The sequence below is a fragment of the Falco biarmicus genome, chromosome 4 (genome assembly GCF_023638135.1).
Source record: "Falco biarmicus isolate bFalBia1 chromosome 4, bFalBia1.pri, whole genome shotgun sequence".
Classification (NCBI taxonomy): domain Eukaryota; kingdom Metazoa; phylum Chordata; class Aves; order Falconiformes; family Falconidae; genus Falco; species Falco biarmicus.
In genome coordinates, this window is record NC_079291.1 from 81,424,489 (window position 1) to 81,442,835 (window position 18,347).

Here is an 18,347-nt window from a genome sequence, read left to right on the forward strand (position 1 = left end):
ACTCCGTGCTTTTTAAGGTCCCTTGCAACAGAAGCCATCTTATGAGTCAGTAATTACTGTGTGCACAGATCTTATTTTAGCTATTTCGTATCCATTGGAGGATAAAGTCTCAACTCTGTAAATACAAACAGCACTGACAGGGTATGGTTCTTTCATGGAAATGACTTAATTAAGAATGTGACTTAGAACTAAGTTACGCAGATTTACAACTGTAGGATCTGAAAATGGAGAGGGGGGAATTTAATTGCATCAACAACAGCAAAAAATACATCTTAACGGTAATGAGAGATAGTGTAGTGAAGTAGTAATAAATTCTGGTTACACAATCGCATTCGCTGCTGGCAGTAATTTGTTTAGCTCCTTAAAAACATTCTAACAGTTTAGATAGGAAGTCTTTCAGTTATTATGCTAAACACAGTTGTGTGGTCATTTAATTTTGTTTGAGTCCGACATGATTGAGTCGGATAATTGCCAGATACTGCTTTACTGATTCTATTTCAAGGCACTAGAACAAATATTCTCACAAATAGCATAGCCTTGTGGTTAACATAATGCTGATGGAATTTACCTTTATGTTTTGACAGATTGGTTTTTCTTTGCAGCTTAACAGAAGGCTTTATTAAAAACAGAAGCAGCTACTGATCAGATTGCGCAGTAGCACAGAGAGCACAAAACTTTTCTTAGCTTTGGAGCTAAGGAATTTTGGAACGATGGTGATCATTAGTTAAGAATTTTTTAATGGAAAATTATTAATTCTCAAAAATTTGTTTAAAATAACAAAGCTAAAGGTTTTTGATGAATTAAAGTGTGTCTAATGGGACATCAGATTTCTTGTTTATTACTGAGTCTTAAGTGCCACCTGCTGGGCAGGAAGCAGGAGGGGATCCCTGATGCTCGGACACGGTGCTCCCTTAGCCAGGGGCTGCCGCGATTGAGAGACAGGACGCAGCTTGATGCAAGCAAATGTCACTTTAATTAGCCTAATATCGTGATTATATACGCACAAGCAATTGTTACATCTTATTCTGATTGGTCCAAAAACTTGCTTATTCTATGACTGTGTGGCAACTCGCGCGAGGATCTCACACTAGCTATTAGCAATTCAGCAATAGTTAAAGATAACAATGTCTGCAGTTCTTGTACCATGTCCTTGAGCAAGCTGACAAACCCACCGCCTTATTCCTTGTATAGTCTCAACTTGATACTTAGTCCCTGTTTCTATACCCTTCAGTAATTTCTCATGTCCCTTATCACCAGAGCTTGTGACCCACAAGCTCGAGCACATTCCTTTCAGCTGATTGTTACTTGTGGTCCTGCTTCCCAGGCCCCCTCCTGCAAGGGGCTAAGCAGCAGCCAGGTGTATCTATTTCCATCATGCTGAAGATGGAGATTTTCAGTTTTGTCTGTGTGCATTAAATAGTTAAGGCTTGGCAGGCTAGCTGGTCATACTTCAGTCAGATTATACCAGGATGACACGGTCTAACTGCAGTGGATAAAGGGTAGTTACAAGAAAGAAGTAGATAACAATTAATTTTCTTTTTACATTGTTACAATATTATTATGGAATTTTTTAATGCTGGATTATTTTGTTTTTAAAATAAAGCTGTTGGGAGGATTTTTTTAAACATAGTGGTAATTGTTAACATCTACCCATTGTGGTCTTCCTGTGGCTTGGCACATCTCTGTAGGAGCCACTTATTCATCCTGGAAATGTAGGACTCCTAAAAAAAAGTCGGCAATAGCTTCTTCCCTTTCTGCCAAGCACCAGGGTGGTGATTTGCTGTTTTGCACTCAGGTGGCTGCAGTCCAGGTCTGTGGGAAGTTTGAGTAGAGTGGCACACAAGTTGAGGTAGATTCAGCCTGTTATTTCTCAGTCTGTTTTGGATGCTGCCAGCTGCTTTTTAAGGCAGAGAGACACAGTGAATAACCTAAGCCTTAGTTATCTGGTCACAGCCAGGCACAAATGTCTCTGATGCAGCAAAATCTTTTTTTTAACTTGTGTGTAAGATCTATATCTTTGATTGAGCTGGAATTAAATAGGTGTGAGGGAATACTCCCTATTGCAATTGCCGACTCTCTAGGAACTTCTAGCATTATAATAGCCCATTCAGTAGAGGGGGAGGAAGAAGCATCAGGAAAAGTATCACAGATTTGTGTTTGTAATGAAAACAAACTAGTATTGGGACTGGCACCGCTGGAAAATCCTACAGACCTCTCATCCTTGAGGGAGACGAGTTTCTGAGCCAAGGGAAAGCTGTGTAGACTCCCTGCAGTATCAGTAGTTCGGGTCTCATCAATAGCATTCATACTTCTCACATTATAAATACTTTTCACTGGACAGTCTCAAAGGGCCTTACAAATATTAATGAATCCTCACAGCATTCATATGGGGTGTTATCTCCACTCCACAGACGGGGAAAATGAGACAGAGAGAAGGTAAGTAGTTTACCAAGATAACACAGTGAGTCATGGGCATCGTCTGAAGTGGGAGAAAGTCTAGCCTCCCCTTTCCATGAATGTTAGGTATTTGTTAAATATTATCTACAAAAATTAAGTTATGAAAAGCTTATCATAAACACTGCAATCACATTGGCTTATAAGAATTTTATTTTTTTACAGAGTCTTCTTTTTTCCTTTTCTGCCTATGTTTGTATGATGGAAAATTCTTTTTTACCTCCTGTCACTCTCTTTATCACTTTCTCATGAACCTTTATTTTGCTTTCTTATTTTTGGCTTCAGGCTGTTCCCTAGCTACCTTGAGACTGTGATAAAAGACATACTGGCTCCTAATCTGCAGTGGCATGCTGGAAGAACAGCAGCTGCCATCCGCACTACAGCTGTATCATGCCTTTGGGCTCTTATCCACTGTGAAATGCTTTCACCAGAAGAGGTAAATTCTCTCTTTCTCATCAAACGTACTTTGAAATCTTAGGCAAGAAGATAAAACAAATACGAGGGGGGAAAAAAAGAATGCATCTTTATTGTAGGTAATATTTCCAGAGGGACATCTAGTTTTCATAATAAAATTAATTAATTGTAATTGAGTATTAGTAATAGAAATGATCAGTAGTAGAGGGACAATGATATTCTGATAAGACACCTGAGGCTGGCAGTATGGTAAAGCTGTAGAACTTGCCATCATCAACATTTGTAGATCTTGTTGTAGTGTAATTATTACTCCTTTAGCACAAACTATTAACCACTATTAGCACAACAACTTGGGTACTTGACGTGACTGGACCCCTAACCAGCGCCTGTGCAGCGGCACTGGAGCTAGCCAGGACGTGTTTCTGTGTAGTGGGGCAAAGACAAGTTACCTGGTTGCCTTGGGGCCCACAGGTCCATTTAGGGAAAAAAAAAAAAATCAAAAATATTCCTGGAAAGGGCAGGAGGGCAGGAGAACTTGAGATGGGTCTTGAAAGGTATCTGAAGAAGCTGAAGTAGAGAGCTAACAAGGAGTACACTTGAAGAAATGTTACTCACCATAGTGATTAAGGATTAATTGAATCTGAGGGTTTTTTTGAAGCTGCTTTGCTAACAAAAAAGCATTTGGAAGTGATGCACTGGAAATACATTAAGGGCATTTAAAAAAAAATAAATTTAATTTAAAAGTTATTAAATGTTCATAGTCTGTGTTCATAACAAACCTTAATTGAACAAAGTGCTTGAACACGTGTAACTGGCTGAGTTCACATATATGAAAACATTTATATCACGCTACTGTTCTAGTTAAACATTTTTTATGAATCAGTGCCTTAATGCCTGTTTTGCATTAATGTATACAAAATGTACATATTAACAGCAAATCACAAAACTCACTAAACACAGTATCACAACAGTCTTTACTGAAAAGGTTCCTTTTAGAATAAGGGCACCATCTACTGGTACGTGTGCATAACTTTAATCTCCAAAGTATTTAAAGTTTTGCCTACAGGTTTTTTTTAAATAAAAAGGCAAGCAAGTGTAAAGCTTTTACAAGTTACGTAAAACTAATCTGCATATATACAGAGCATTCATGAACTGGATGATCGACTGGTGGATTTTCATTGCCCAAATGTGCTTAGAGGCAAAAATAGAGCTGTTTTATCTTCCAAGATTTTCAGGTTAACTTTCATGGTTACCTTTTTCTTTTTAAACTAAGCCAGCCATTATTGGTCAGACTTAATGGTAGCTTCTGTAACCAGTAAGCATATTGGTTTAGAGTGACTGAAAAGCTGTTGTTCTGTGTTTTTTCCTGTTAATTGTAGATCTTAAAAGTCAAAGACGGCCTAATGCCCCAGGTTATTGCTGCCATGGATGAAGACTCTAAAATTACTCGACTGATGGCTTTACGTATTGTTGGTGTATTTTTAAAAGTCTGTGGGAGGCAGTTTGATGAAGAAAAATTTACCAGCGTTTACACAGGTAAGTGTAAAAGTTTAATTGTTTTACTCTTAAATAAAGATCTCAGTGTTGAAGAATTACCGTTGTTTTTATCTGAAGTATCATAGTTACCTTAGCTTTTAAGCATGAAAAGCTTCATGCTGGAGCAGTGGGCGGATTCACTATAGAGCTTTAGGAGTCACTTTGGAAGTTGCCCACCTCACCTACGGAATCACTGCAGCTGGTAGCAGTGAAAGCACTAAGGGACTGGGTAGTAGCAAAACCTGCTGTATGTCACTGGCGCCTGGCTTTAATGCCACGTAAAGAGCAAAAAGCCTTTGAGCAGTCTGAGATGTGAACAGGGGCAATTTTATTTAGACTCAGTTTTGCAGCTGTTCTTATTTTACTCCCATACTCTAATATTCTAATGCTATTTCTGCGTTCTCTTATCTAGTATTTTAACTATCTAGGTAGTTCTTCCCCAGGGTAATCTTATAGATATTAAGGAAATAAAAAAAGCACTGCACAAAATCGTACCATTAACAGCATCTTTGTATATGAGAGGCAGTTTAATGTCTTAATCCTGCAGAGACTAAGCATGGTCTTTAAGCAGTCTCATTATCAGTTTAAGCGTATAAAGTACACATACACATCTTAGAAAATCAAGGTGTTAAACGCTTCAGCAGGCATTGCTGGGTGTGACTCCAACAGCGCTTGCCTCTTGCAAGGCCTTTCTGTAGCAGCTTTTTAGCTGCAGTATTTCATTGCACGGAGGTGGTGTATCGCAGACCAGTGAACATCCTTTGGGAATGCCCTCGCTCCCAGTTGAGCAGAACTGAGCAGCATTCCCAGCGTTATTATGCATTAGACCACTAGATGGAACTTCACTCAATATTACGGCCTTTGCAAGGCTTGCCAGTAGTTTATCTGCATTGCTTCCTAGTTTAGACTATATGAAATAATGTTCTAACTATAGTGAAAGCAGAACAGTAATGCATTATATAAATGGCAGTCACATTGTTCTCCTTGCTGTGTTTGAGGGCCAAGAGCAAGCCATTTCATTGTACCATAAATAGGCCTGAATAGGCAGTGGGTTGGGCTCTTTATTTAATAAAAAAAGGGCGGGGGGGACCAGGGAGAGAAAAAAAACTCTAACCTAGAGCGCTGTAATGTCAAATAGAGCTATTTTCTGTAATGCTTCTTAGGATGATGTTTAAATGCTAAACAATGAATCAGGAGCAGTACAGTCTCTGCTATGCAACAGGATTTACGTTCTCAGAGATGCACACAAATAAACCAGACTTTCCCCAACTCAGCATCTTAATGGCTGATACTTTTTCTTCCATGGCACAGTAGAAGTCTAACAACAAACATTTTTACTTTGGAGAAATACACGATCCGACAGTTATCAAAGTATATCTTTGCATCTTGCATATTCAAATAGTCTGCAATGCAGTAATATTTGATAGAAATACTGTGCTTTATAGAGCATAGAAATATTTAAGCTATGTACCTCAGTAATGCATTAACAGACATTCATAGTATCATGTTAGAAAGTACTAGAGATTGTTCAACTAATCTAAATGATTTTGTACATTTCTTTCAATGTTTTTGACAACATAACAATCCAATAACAACGCAGGGCGTGCTTTTTAGGAACAATGTATGCCATGTATTCACAATGTTCCAATGACAGAAATACATCATAAATTCAACAATCATTTCAACAATGACAAAAATACATTTGTTTTTTCAAATGCAAAAGATAACGTTGCTGTTCTCACAGTGCTGTTTGGTTATTTATATGCTCCTTTTTCAGAAGTTCTAAAGCGTCTGGATGATGCTTCGTGTGATGTACGACTGGCAGCTGCTCACACCTTAACTAACTGGTTTAAATGCTTAAAGGACAGTGATGTGAAATCTGCAATGGAAAGTCATATTGAGTTTCTGTACCAAGAACTGTTGATACATCTTGATGACCCAGATCAAAACACCCAAAATGCAGTCCTAGGTAAGACTTTCAGTTGTACGTATTTTTAACGATGCTTTTTAAATCATGTTTCAAGTGTTATGTGAAAGTAGCACGTGCAAGTAGAGACTAATCCTGACAGGCTAGGAGCTTTCCTTTGGGTTTCAGTGGGTGTGAGCTCAGACCTTCTGCCTGTGCGCAGCGTATGATGTTTTATCTGGCTTTCACCAGAAGGGGAATATCCGTGGATCTGATGCATCACAAGACTTTATAGATGGTGAACAGGTTATGGAGCATAGACACTAACCACTGCAGGATGTAACTGTATCCTAGTGTGCTTGATGGATTCTTTGGGATTTATGAATGTATCAGTCTGTGTTCAAGCATGTAAATGTCACAGTACAGACCTCAGCAAATGAGGGAAGTATCGGGTTGTCATGACTGCACAACGTGTAGAACAACTTCCAGGTTAGGTTTTGGTTACTTTGAGGGAACATAAATAGTGAAATGCAGAGTGGCTAATGATTTAAAAAACATTACTTTTGTTTTACAGAAGTTTTAAAAGAAGGAAGCGTTTTATATCCAGAACTGCTCGTGAGAGAAATTGAAGGGGCTGTACGTAAGCATCAAACACCAGTGTATTGTAATAAACTGCTACATCACATTCAGTCAGCCAAAGAATCAGCTTTATGAATCAGTGCTGAAATTTTTTAGTGAACTGTATGTGAAATCTGTATTATCTGGATTACTTTAATCTTTTCATTTGCTTAAGAAAAGCTGAGTAATAAATTTATTGGGTTTTCTTTGTCAGTTCCCTATTAGCTCATTTAAAGTCAAATTGGCACAATTCTACATTCTTTGCTGTTTGAACTGTTGTTTGTATTTGCTAGCAATAAAACTGTCTTAATTCACTTTGCATTGGAAGTTTTTCAGATACAAGGTTTAAAGGAGGAGTGTTTTTCAGGAATTTGACACTGCAATTGAGAAAGATTATTTAACAAATGTAATAGTCTAATGTCAAAGTTACTAATGTAATTCACTGAGGACTCAGTCTTTCAAGGAACATTTCAAACTGTGGATGAAATCAGACTTTGTAGAGTCGGTCTGTGAGGATCAGTTTTATCAGGACAAAACCCCAGCCAAACTCCTCTTGCATAAAGCGGCAAAAATTTTATAATGTTTCAAGTACTCATTATGCTGGTACAATAAGGAGCGTATTCTGAGTCGGTGTTACTAAAGGAATAGTTTTTATTGTCACTGCATTACATTTGATGACTAAGAATAAAAGACTTTTTTAAATTAAGGTTTACACATGGGAGGAAATATGTTTTGTCATTTAGATTAACAGTATTTATATTTTTGTATTAAATATACCGCATCTGCAGTTTTTATATGTACGCCATTGTGCCTTGGAAAGCAAGAAATGTTTGTTTGCATATTTGAAATGAAATTCTGCAACATTAGGTTAAAGCTTGATTTATTTTGTAGAAGACTTGTGGTTTTAGTGTTGTCTTATTCTCAGCTGTGTAATAAAGTGAGCTGCTAGATTCTCATCTACATCATTGTGGGGTAGTGTGCTATTTATTGTACACACAGATCATGGAAAATCAGGATCCTGATTTTTTTTTTTTTTTTAATTCTCTGTATAACAGACAAAAAGTGCTCTTCAGCTTTGGCTTCATATCAAGTCTAAAACCAGAAAAATAGGCTCAGTAGGGTTTGGTAATACTCCTTTGCTGTAGGAAGTCCTCGTGTTTGTTTATCCTTCTGAGTTAACTTCACCTTTTCAGATTTGTGACATAATTGTTAACCCAACCATGATCTCTTTGCAGCAATATCTACTTGCATTCTCAAAGAAACATTTGAGAGAGATTAGCTAGACAAGACTTACTCCGAGCTTAAAAGCAAAGTCATGCAAACTCATGGCTACTTCTACACAATATGTTAGCTTGCTTTGAAAATTCAGCCAAAAAGGGACAATAATACTAACGATGCAGAATAATTGAGTAGTTTCTTATGGATCCAAAAGCTATTTTGCATTCCTGTAGAACAGGATACTCATTTTAGATCATATGTACTGTCTTAAAGTTGACTTTCTTTTCATGAAAAGCCAAAATTAGAACCGTTCCTGTATTGAGCAGCCTTTTAGTTTACTAAAAACTATTTAACTCACTATACCTGGAGGGTCAGCTGAAATTCTTAAAGGGGAAATGTGAGTAAAATAAAAATCCCTAGAAGACAGTAAATGGAGTGGAGAGGTGGTGGAGTCTCCAGCCTTGGAGATAGTCAAAACTTGATTTACCACAGCCCTGGGAAACCTGTTCTACCTGACTGTGCTTGGGCAGGGATTTGGACTGCATGATCTAGAGAGGCTTCTTCCAGCTTCAGCTGTTCTGTGATTCCATGACATTGTTTCCTTAGTCTAACTGATTAATAAAAAGCCAATTTAATTAGACTGGAAACAGACTACATAACTATCCTAGTTGACCCCATCGAGTTTTCATTCAACTGTTGGTTTCAACAAGTCTGTTCTCAAAAAGAATTGTTTCAAAGTGTTGCAAAGCAGCAGGTTCTTCCAACACAACCTAAAGTTTTGCTTCAGCACTAAGAACCAGTTCTTATTGTAAAGTTCCCTTGAAAGTCCACCAAATAAATCCTACTTAACATTACTACAGGCACAATTTTATTTGCTTCCTATGTTGGCAAAATTTAGATTCTTTTACTTTACCACTAATTGTGGCCTCGTGATAGCTGCATTACAAATGTTGTACAGGTGCTTTTAATTATTCTTCTGATCAAAAGAAGAGATATTTGAAAACCCAACTTCAAATGTAGGATTAGAGGAAAGAACCTTCTTAGGGGAAGTGAAATCTAGTGAAAGTATTTAAAAATGTTCTAAACCTGGTACAGAAGTAGTAAGAGCTGAAGTATTCATCAAGCTTGATATCTCCAGCAGGCTGGGAAAATTTTTTTCTGCATAGGTTGAGCAATTTTGTTATCTTCCAGAGCAGTCTGCTGTGGGATGCCTCCCAAAGAGAAATCTCCGCATCGTCCAACAAACCAGCTTTTTTCTTGAGAGCCAGGAGAGCTTTTTGAATTGAATATTCTAATAGTCCTTCTAGAGACGTGTTAAAGAGCAAGCTGATCTTGTTCACAAATGTATGACAAACTAGATTATGTGCCACTACGTCCTTTTATTAGAAAGTGTTCTCGACAGGAATTCAGCAATGCGCTGACCCTGCTTATAGTTTACCATAGTTCAATTCATATAACCCAAATTTCTCCAATCCAGTTATGAGGAAGTACTATAACTGAGTCTTCTGTGGATGGTATTTGAGCCTGCAAAAGTTATGTTCTTTGAGGCTCAACTTTCTCAGCTTCAACCATTAACTGCATCAGTAGGAACACGACTGAAATGTACAAATTTTTTTTCTTTTTTGCTAGCTCAGCTATTACATGTACTAGATTTTATTTGCATTCATTGCCTAATGTTACTAAGATCATATTCATTACATAACTTTTTAAAGCCGGGACAATTTTTTTTGGGGCCACGCAGTTATCTCAAAATTTCAGACTCTTTAGATAAGCAGTCTTTAGCCCTGCCCTTCCTGTGACAAACAGATGTGCTTCTGTCTTCGTCCTTGTCAGCTACAAGACCTGTTGTGGAGGATCCGGGGACTTGGATTCTCAGCAAAAGAAAGGTTTTGGTAAGTGAATATCTAACTGAATATAGAATTTGTTGACTACCTTAAATAGAATCTATTAATTAGACATTGAGAGGGTACTGTCAAACGAGGCGCCTAGACTTTGAAAGTCTACATCAGAGAGCATTTCTAGGAGAGATGGGAGGTTAAGTATGTTCCCAGATCCATCCGCTTCTCGTCCATGCAGGTCCTTACAGGCAGTCCAGATTTCCTCAGAAATGCTTTAGGCAGATTGCAGATCGCCTGTCTGCAGGTTTCTGGCAGTGCATCTGAGCCCGCGGTAAAGATGCACTGATGTACTTTGTTTGCGTACGCAGTGTGCTCCCCAGAGACTAACTGCTAGTTATGACCGGAAAGTTATTATAAACTATAATAACCCATCAGAACTTGAAGCCTAATCTCATCTCTCCATATAGAACTTCAGTTATTATAGTATAATATCTGTCTAGTTGTAAGTGGAAATAACCAGAAATAACTAGTATAGTATAGTACAGTTTTACTATACTATAGTATTATAGTATCATGTAACCATAACAGTTACGTTATTAAACTGTTTTATTTATTATTTACTGTATTTAAATTATTATACTATAATAGCTACAGTTCTCTATATGCATATTAATTTAGAGTTCCGGTGGGTTATTGCGTAGGGTTTATCTCACTTGGGGGAAGTCCCTTGTCTGCACAATGCAAACACACGAGCATTGCCCCAGACCTACAGGACCGTCTTGGCCTGTGGAATTCAGCCGCCGCTTTCAGAGGAGCCAAGTTTCTGTTTCATTTGAAGAATCTGTGTTGTGATCACCGCATGGGAAGGTGAGCAACTCTTGGCTAGAAGAGTGGATCATGGTGGGTATGTAATGGACTGCTCCGTGCCTCAGCCCTTTCATGTGAAGCTCTGACCACATTTTAAAAAGAAAGAAAAATAAAGCAAAAAAACCCCATATCTTCATTATTAGACAGCTGAAGGATCAACAAAAATTAACAGTTAACAGGCTTGTGTCCATTTACTGAGATCAATCCCCCAAGGAAGCTCACGAACAGCAGTAACGGAGATGAGGCAGCAGATGAGAGCTGTGAGGAGAACGGCTGCTCCGTCAGCCTGCCTTGTATGTAATCGGCTTTTCTTGTTAATGTCTGAAATCCCCTGTAAGTCAGGACGATGGCAGGATCTAGTGGCAAAATGGAATTGAAGTACTTTACAGCTCTCATTTAACTGATAACCTAATTGTTCTCTATGGAGCGCCCGATGCCTTTGGCTGACAGCAATGATGGTGTAGAGGAAGGGCCCTGATGAGCATAACCATAAAGTGTGATGCAGATGGTGAGAAACTTTTTCTTTAATGAGCAAGAAATCATTTTTCCAGGTATTTTACACAATTTTCATACTCATGCATATATATGATTATCTCCGCTTGGACATAAGGTTACTGCACTTCCTCACACCAAGGAACAAACCCACAGCATCCCCCTTGCCTGGCACACCCCTGCCACGTGCTGCCACAGCACCCCAACCCTAGCATCCCTCCCCAGGCTGCTGCTGTGCTCCCTGTGACTCATTTCAGTGCTTCCCCAAGCCCACCACCTCCAGATGCTGAAGTAGGGATCTGGTCCCCTCACGGACCCATCACGGTGACGCAGTGCCGTCACTGGCCTGTGCTCAGCAATCCCCCAGCCCTGCACAGTGCCTCCTGGCACCCCTGCATCGGCGATGTACGTACCCATGGCATGCTGGCCCTCCGTAGCCATGGGAAGAGCAGCATTTCACCCTTTCCAACCTTCACAGTGGCATGCCCTGCCCAGTACCCAGTATTACCAGTCAGAAACACTTTGCCATACTGGTTTCTGTCACATTCAGTCTGTACCTCCACTTGCTGTGGGGACCTGTGCCTTTTGATAGCAAGGACCAGAATGCAGAGCAGAACAGGTTTGCTGGGTGTGAGTGCAGGAGTGTTATGGCAATGGGAGTGGGAGGGGAGCAATAATGTGGGAAACATGCTGGGGTGGGAAGGGAAGAAGAGGTAGGACTAGAGAAATGTGGACCTTGGGTTGGTTTGGCCTTGTATTGCAGTTTCCCTGTGTCCAGTGTTGGTTAAGAAAGCTTTTTTCCCCTAAATTCCTAACTGCCCTCTACAGTGTTAAAACGGAAACAATTTTAATAAAATCAATTTTTATTCTTACTGAACGTTTTTCTACAGACTTCAGCTTAGCCAATAAAATCAAGTGAGCCCGCTTTATGTTCAGAGCTCGTTGGGCGCTGAAAAACTTTGAACTTTTGTTTGCCTCAGAGCGCTTTCTTCTGAAGCGTGGAAAAATTAACTCCCTATATGCACCAGCTTCTTTTAACAAAACAGGGACATGCAACCAAGTTTCCCTTAAATCCTAGAGGCCAAAGGTTCTATTGCTCCTTGTAGCTGAGGAGCGGAGGGAAGGCTGAATCTAAGCCACCCTCCTCCAGCCTCTTGGCCTGGGCCTGATGGAAAAACAACTGTTCAGGACACTTCAGAGTAGCCTGGGGAGCTGGAGCAGTGCCAGGGAGAGAGACATGCCTTGTCGTGCCGCACGGAGCGCAGCCAGCCCTGGCCAGGCTCCAGGGGAACAGGGGGAGAAACATCCCCAGGAGGGCCTGGCCTCACACCACCAAAGAAATTCAGGGAGATTGAAAGTAAGAAGTGATTTTGCCCTGACGATCTTAAGCCCTGAAACACTGTCTGCTCTAAAGACAAGAAAGCAGGTGGGGAGTAAGTACAGAAAAGGGAAGGGGTGGTCAGAAAAGCGAGGTGATTTACCCTTCTGCACAGCTGGGCGAGGGGTGCAGGTCTCCCCTGCGGGAGGCTTCCAGGTGTGACTGGTGTCAGCTCAGCTTTGGCTGCAGCATCTTGGGGCTTGCGCGGAGCTGGAGCCAAGCTCCTAAAGTAAACAGTAATTGCCTAAAATCAGTGCTACAGAGACGTCAGCTAATGTCTTAAGTTAATGTCTTTATTTTGCTGCTTTTTCCGTTTAAGGATTGGCTGATTTTACCCATTTTGAACACGAACAAGTACACAAGAGTCTATTTATTTGATAATTACGTATTACCCACTTTTTCCCAGCAAGTGGAGGCATTTCTCCAGCATGCATGGGGAAATCACAACTTTCGGCCTGATCACCCTTTCCCAAGTGACACATTCCCTACCCTCTGTTTACCGCCATTTGCCCCGTCCCCGCTGCCCATGAGGAAACCTCTGGGCTGGGGGGCTGGAGGTGTAACGAAACGCGACTCCAGTCACAGGTTTCAGACTGAGGGCCTACGTCCCCCAAATACTCGGCCACCGGAGCCAGCTCCAGGCCACAAGGGCGCCGCTGACAGGGGCCGGCGGCCCCTCATCCCTGCGGGGCTGGGGCGCACCACCCGCCGGGCCCGCCCGCGGCGCCTGAGGGGAGGGCGGCGGGAGAAAGGGGGAGACGGCCCGGGACGGGCACGGCGGGGGGTGCAGCCATGGCGGGAAGACAGTCCCCGCGGTCGCCAGCGAAGCGGGGGGCGGCGCCCCGCAGGCCCCAGCCCCGCGGCAGGGCGGGGCAGCGCCGGGCGGGGCGGGGCGCGGCTCCCGGCGGCCTCGGCACGGTGGGCGGGGCCAGAACAATCTCAGCCGCCGCCGCCGCCGCACGGGCCCAGCGTTGCCCCCGCTGCACCGGTGTCAAGGTAACCGCAGCCGCTAGCAGCGGCAGCCCCGGCCTCGCCTGCGCGTCGCCCGCCGCCACCTGTTCGGGGCAGCGTTCCCTTCCCCGCCGCCGCGCCGGGGGTCTCCGCCGCCCCTCAGCGCTCGGGCCGCGTTTCCCCGCCGTTCCTCAGGGTCGGGCGGCGGAGCCCTGGGGGCAGCGCGTCGCGGAGCGGGCTGGGGCGGCGGGCTCAGCGCTGAACCTCTCCTCAGGGCCCGAAGCTGCTGGGATCGGCGCTGTGGAGCTGGGAGGAGAGCCACAGACCGCCGCCGCGGCTGCCTGCCCGCTCGGCCGCCCCCCGGCCTGGCGCTCGGAGCCTTTCCTTGCCAGAAGCGAGTACAGCCTGCGGCTTCCCGCCCCGAGCAGGGAAGAGCCCGTAAGCGTGCCGTGGTGCCTGCCCTCGCTGCAGCTGCTGCCCTCGAGTGCAAAGGTAACGTCCTATAACGGCTGTTGCGGGCTGGTGCTGGGTCCTGCCAAACCCATCCTCGCTGTCCCCTCGGCTGTCCCCTCAGGGCAGCCGGTGGCAGTGAACTGCTGCGGGGAGGGGTTGTTCCGCAGGCTTTCACTGTCAGAGGGTTTGGCATCGGTCACTTCAGCGAGCAGCCGCTTGTGGGTTTACTGCAAAATACGTCGCTTGGTGTTGCGCTTAGCCATAGAGCGGTGTTTGTGATGCTACAACAGCGTTTAGTTGCTCCTCAGTAACCACAGGGGTAGGAGGGTCAGAAGTGTGAAACTGTTTGGAGGCAGAACCTTGCTTCTGGCTGTATGGGTAGGTTTTATGCCTGCTGGATAGAAAAGGTGTTCAGTTTGCCTTGTTTTATGTTTGTTTGTTTATTAATAAAGAGGCATTGTTCATAACATCTTATAGGAAGGGGAAATCTTAACTAGCAAATTCCAGGTTCCACCTTTCTGAAGGCAACCCCCCTGCCCCACCATCTGGTTTTAAGTTTAACGTTGTGCAAAAAGGAAGTGAAATCTTTGCTCGTTTTGTAAAAATTTTCTCTCTCAGTGCTCTGCAACTGACTGTTACGAGCTAATGCTTCTGCTGAATCTCCAAGTTAATCTTCATGTCCAGTTCCTGCTCCCACCTACGGGGGTGTACTGCTGTCTGCTGATTTTCATAATATTGTGGAAGTGAATCGCAGGCTCCTTCCTCACTTCCTTTCCTTTTTCCCTGTGTGGAGGCTTTGATCGACAAGCTTACTAGGGCTTTGACATTGATATATTGGTAAATCTGGCACGTATGTGTATAGGTGTACCCCGAAATCTGCGGTGAGTGGTGAGCCGGAGGCAGTAGGGGGCTGTAAGAGGGGTAGGAGACGGTTAGGGGACAGGCGCGGTGCTGGCGGCGTGTTGTCAGGCAGGTAGCGGTGGGGTAGCTTCATCGTCAAGGCGACCCTTCGGTAGCGTATCCAAATGCCCATTTTGAGCTGCCGGTGGTCCCGCAGAGCCCGGCCCGGCGGCGGAGGCAGCGCCCCCCCTCCCCCCTCCGCGGGTAACGCCCGGGGGCTGCCTGCGGCGGCGCGGCCGGTGGATTCAAACCCTGCGCGGCACCGGAGGTTGGGCCGGATCCCCCGGATCCTGCGGGCTTTGTTGGGGCCGGGAAGCCATTTTGGGATCCCGCGGTGTGGCATGGCACTGCACGGCCTGCCCGCCGGGGAGCGCGGCCTGAGCCCGGGCCTCCATCGCGGGGCCCGCGGCGGTGCTGGGCGCCGGCCGCCCCCCGTGCCGCTCCGGCGGGCCGGAGGCTGCGGGGCTACCCGGGCCCGCGGCGGCTGGTGGCGGGGCCCGCGGCGCGGCGCCTGCGAGGGCAGCGGCCTGGCCCGGCTGGTGCGGCGGGCGCGGGCCGGGCCGCCCCCGGCCGTCGCGGTACCGGGGCCGTGGCCGTGCGGGGCCGCAGGTGCCGTGTGCGCGGGCAGGCTGCGGTACGGCTGGGCGCTGGAGCCTGCCCCTATGCAGGGCGGCTGGAGGGGTGCTGAGCGCCAGCGTGCGGAATTGCTGCTTTGTGAAGACCCTCCGGTTTTGTTAGTGCCTCACAGATTATCGCCTGTGTTTGGGGGGTCTTTGCCTGTGTTTGGGGGGGTCTTTGCCTTAACGCTCGATGGTAACATCTGGTTTGAAATGGGGAATGCTATTGCTTGGGGTTTTCTTGTGTGTTTGGTCTTGTGGTTTTTGTCTGTTGGTGGTTGTTGTTGTTTTAAAGGAATACCGATGTTCTAACAACGCGTGTTTTAATGAAATGTTGATTTTAGCTTGGAGCTCTTTGCCCTTCAGCCTGTTTAAACTAGTAGTTAATTGGGTACGTGGAAACATTCTTCATGGAGTATATTTACTTAGGAATTCGCCTTTCTTTTCTACCAAAAAGAGTAATTTTATAGGTTATTCTGGATAGTAGTAGAAAACAAACATTGAAATTACAAGTAAACAATGGCTTGCTCTCAGAAACTGATAGGGTTGCATACCCTGGGTTCATTGTTATTAATAATTTGCCCAAAAGTCTGCTTAGCTTCTTGCGGCGTTGGTATGTTAAATCATAATGACTTAAACTTTGCTTGCTTTAAAAGGTAAGGATAGAATAGGTTCTACTTGAAGTAGTACTACCAGTAATCTCGCTAAGACTTTACATGTATAATTTTTTTTACCCCTAGTAACATAAAGGATAAGACATGCAGTTTTTGTCAGAAAGGGTTTGTGAGGAAATGTCTAGGTAGTATGTTTGTGAAAGTCTACTTACATTCCCCAAAATACACATGTGGGGGTTCATCCCTGTCCTTGCAAGGTGCTTGTAGTGTATATACAGTGTGTATTTGGTGTTGCCTGCCCCCATGATGCTTCTGTGCTTAAAGGCCACTGTCAGAGCATCTTGTCACCTGCAAAGCCAGGAAGTGTGCTGCCAGCCCTGCTAGGGTTTCAGTGAGGCTGGCTGATTCTGGAAGTGATTTTCAGATAAACAGGCTTAAGAGGTAGTGGTGCAGCCTCACGTCACTGGGATGCTTCATAGCCCCCATCTTCTGGAGGCAGCCGAGGGGCTTTGTGCAAAGGTAAATTCTGCAGCACTGATTATAGGAGGCCCTGTGCTTCCTTGTCTTCCGATAAGTCAGAATCGGTGTCTCCTCCGGCCCTCCTACTCTGCTGATGTATTGGAACACCGATTCAGTTGAATTGCAAGGGAGAGATGGTAGGTGAGATGATTGTTGTTGTCTGCCTCACCCAAAAAGCAAATAATCTTGCTGTCTCCTCTGCAGGAATGTGGAAGTTAGCTTGTAAGTCGAGGCACATCTAGCATCCATCTGCATTCTTGCTGAAATGTGTGCTTCTCCTTAATTTACCTTTAGGTTGTCTTCTAAACATATTCTTGTTACTTGGGTGTTTTTATGTAACTACATGCTTAGTTCTTTCCCTATACGTCCCTTAGTACTGAAAGACAGATATTTACAGGCTTCTGAAGAAGGAAAAAAGGCTACTTAAAGTTTGGGCACAATAATGCTTGCAACAAAGCTGATACTAAAAACCCTACATGAATCTAAGTCCAGAAGATCTGTGGTACCTGCATCAGAAATCTACTGGGTACCCAGTCATCTTTAAACTGGAACTAAGTAGTGCATCTATCTCTCAGGTTCTCTGCCAAGTTTTGTGGCTTTCAATTTCAAAAATATTTTATTAATATGTCTGTCTCGCTTCCAGTTTTATATGGAAGCTTCATAAACAAGAAGGATTAATACATGAAAGGTGGAGTGCTGTTATGTTTAACATTAACATATGAGTGAACAGATTAGAGGCAGTTACTGTCTTCCACCCACCCTGGTCTGTTCTCTAGTTTAAGCTTCTGCTGTAATGAGTATGTAGAATATTTCTAAAGAAATTGAGTTGATTGCTTGTTTTGTGGGGCTTTTTTTGAAGAGATGCATAACTAAAGCTGTTGAACTAGTAGTCAGATTTAAAAAAATACGCAGTTTTGTAGTAAACTTTAAATACATGTTTTTTAAAGTTGTGGTGGTTATCTGTGAAGATTATTTTCAAGTTCTGTTTATGTCAGTTAAGCCTGTTTTGCTGCTTTTAAAAATTGAGTAAAGATTTTTCCCTTTGACTCTTACTTTGTCTTATGCTCTAAAGTTAATTAAATCAAGCCCCTGAATCTAAGAGTGGTTTCTAACTATGTTGTGCTTTAGATGGCAAACCTGTTATCTTTACTGGAGATCTTGGTGCTATGAAAGCCAGCTATTAATAGACCTACGCATAAATACCTTCAAGGTATTTTCGGTTAGCGGTGCCATTGTCAAATACATATTTTATCTAGTACTAACTTAATGATATATTTCAAACCTTATCCAATAAGAAACACGATCTAAATTCTAGCACTTGATTACTTCAGCAATCAAGTAAAGGAAGAAGTGGTGGAGAAGGCAAAAAGAACAGGAAAGAAACTGAGCCAGTGTGTTATTTTTCAAAGTCTGCCGTTGCTCTCCCCATATGGGTAGCAGAGGCAGAGAGGAGTCGGGTAGCTGCTGCAAGCTGACTCGCATAGCCTAGCTTTCCATGCGGGAAAATACTGCTGGGTGTCAAAAGTATTATATCAGCTACTCAGCTACCAGTTAAAAACTAGGTTTTCAACA

The 18,347-nt window shown here is 43.5% G+C and overlaps 2 protein-coding genes across 11 annotated transcripts in view; both read left to right on the forward strand.

Moving 5' to 3' along the window:
* DNAAF5 (dynein axonemal assembly factor 5) overlaps positions 1 to 7,888 on the forward strand; it is a 31,255-nt gene extending 23,367 nt beyond the window's left edge. For all 3 annotated transcript variants that reach the window (XM_056336472.1, XM_056336473.1, XM_056336474.1), the window contains 4 exons: positions 2,740 to 2,890; positions 4,248 to 4,404; positions 6,182 to 6,373; positions 6,885 to 7,888. In XM_056336472.1, coding sequence (XP_056192447.1) covers positions 2,740 to 2,890; positions 4,248 to 4,404; positions 6,182 to 6,373; positions 6,885 to 7,024 — 640 coding nt within the window. In that variant the 3' untranslated portion in view covers positions 7,025 to 7,888. The remainder of the gene's footprint in view (positions 1 to 2,739; positions 2,891 to 4,247; positions 4,405 to 6,181; positions 6,374 to 6,884) is intronic.
* A 2,061-nt stretch (positions 7,889 to 9,949) lies between these two features.
* SUN1 (Sad1 and UNC84 domain containing 1) overlaps positions 9,950 to 18,347 on the forward strand; it is a 33,220-nt gene continuing 24,822 nt past the window's right edge. Inside the window, exons 1-3 of one of the 8 annotated variants that reach the window (XM_056336459.1) lie at positions 9,955 to 10,038; positions 10,749 to 10,851; positions 13,947 to 14,164. The gene's annotated coding sequence lies outside the window, so the exon portion shown is untranslated. Of the gene's footprint in view, positions 10,039 to 10,685; positions 10,852 to 13,642; positions 13,718 to 13,946; positions 14,165 to 14,510; positions 14,976 to 18,347 lie in introns of those variants that run through there. The other 7 variants (XM_056336457.1, XM_056336460.1, XM_056336468.1 and 4 more) reach the window with 7 other exon arrangements.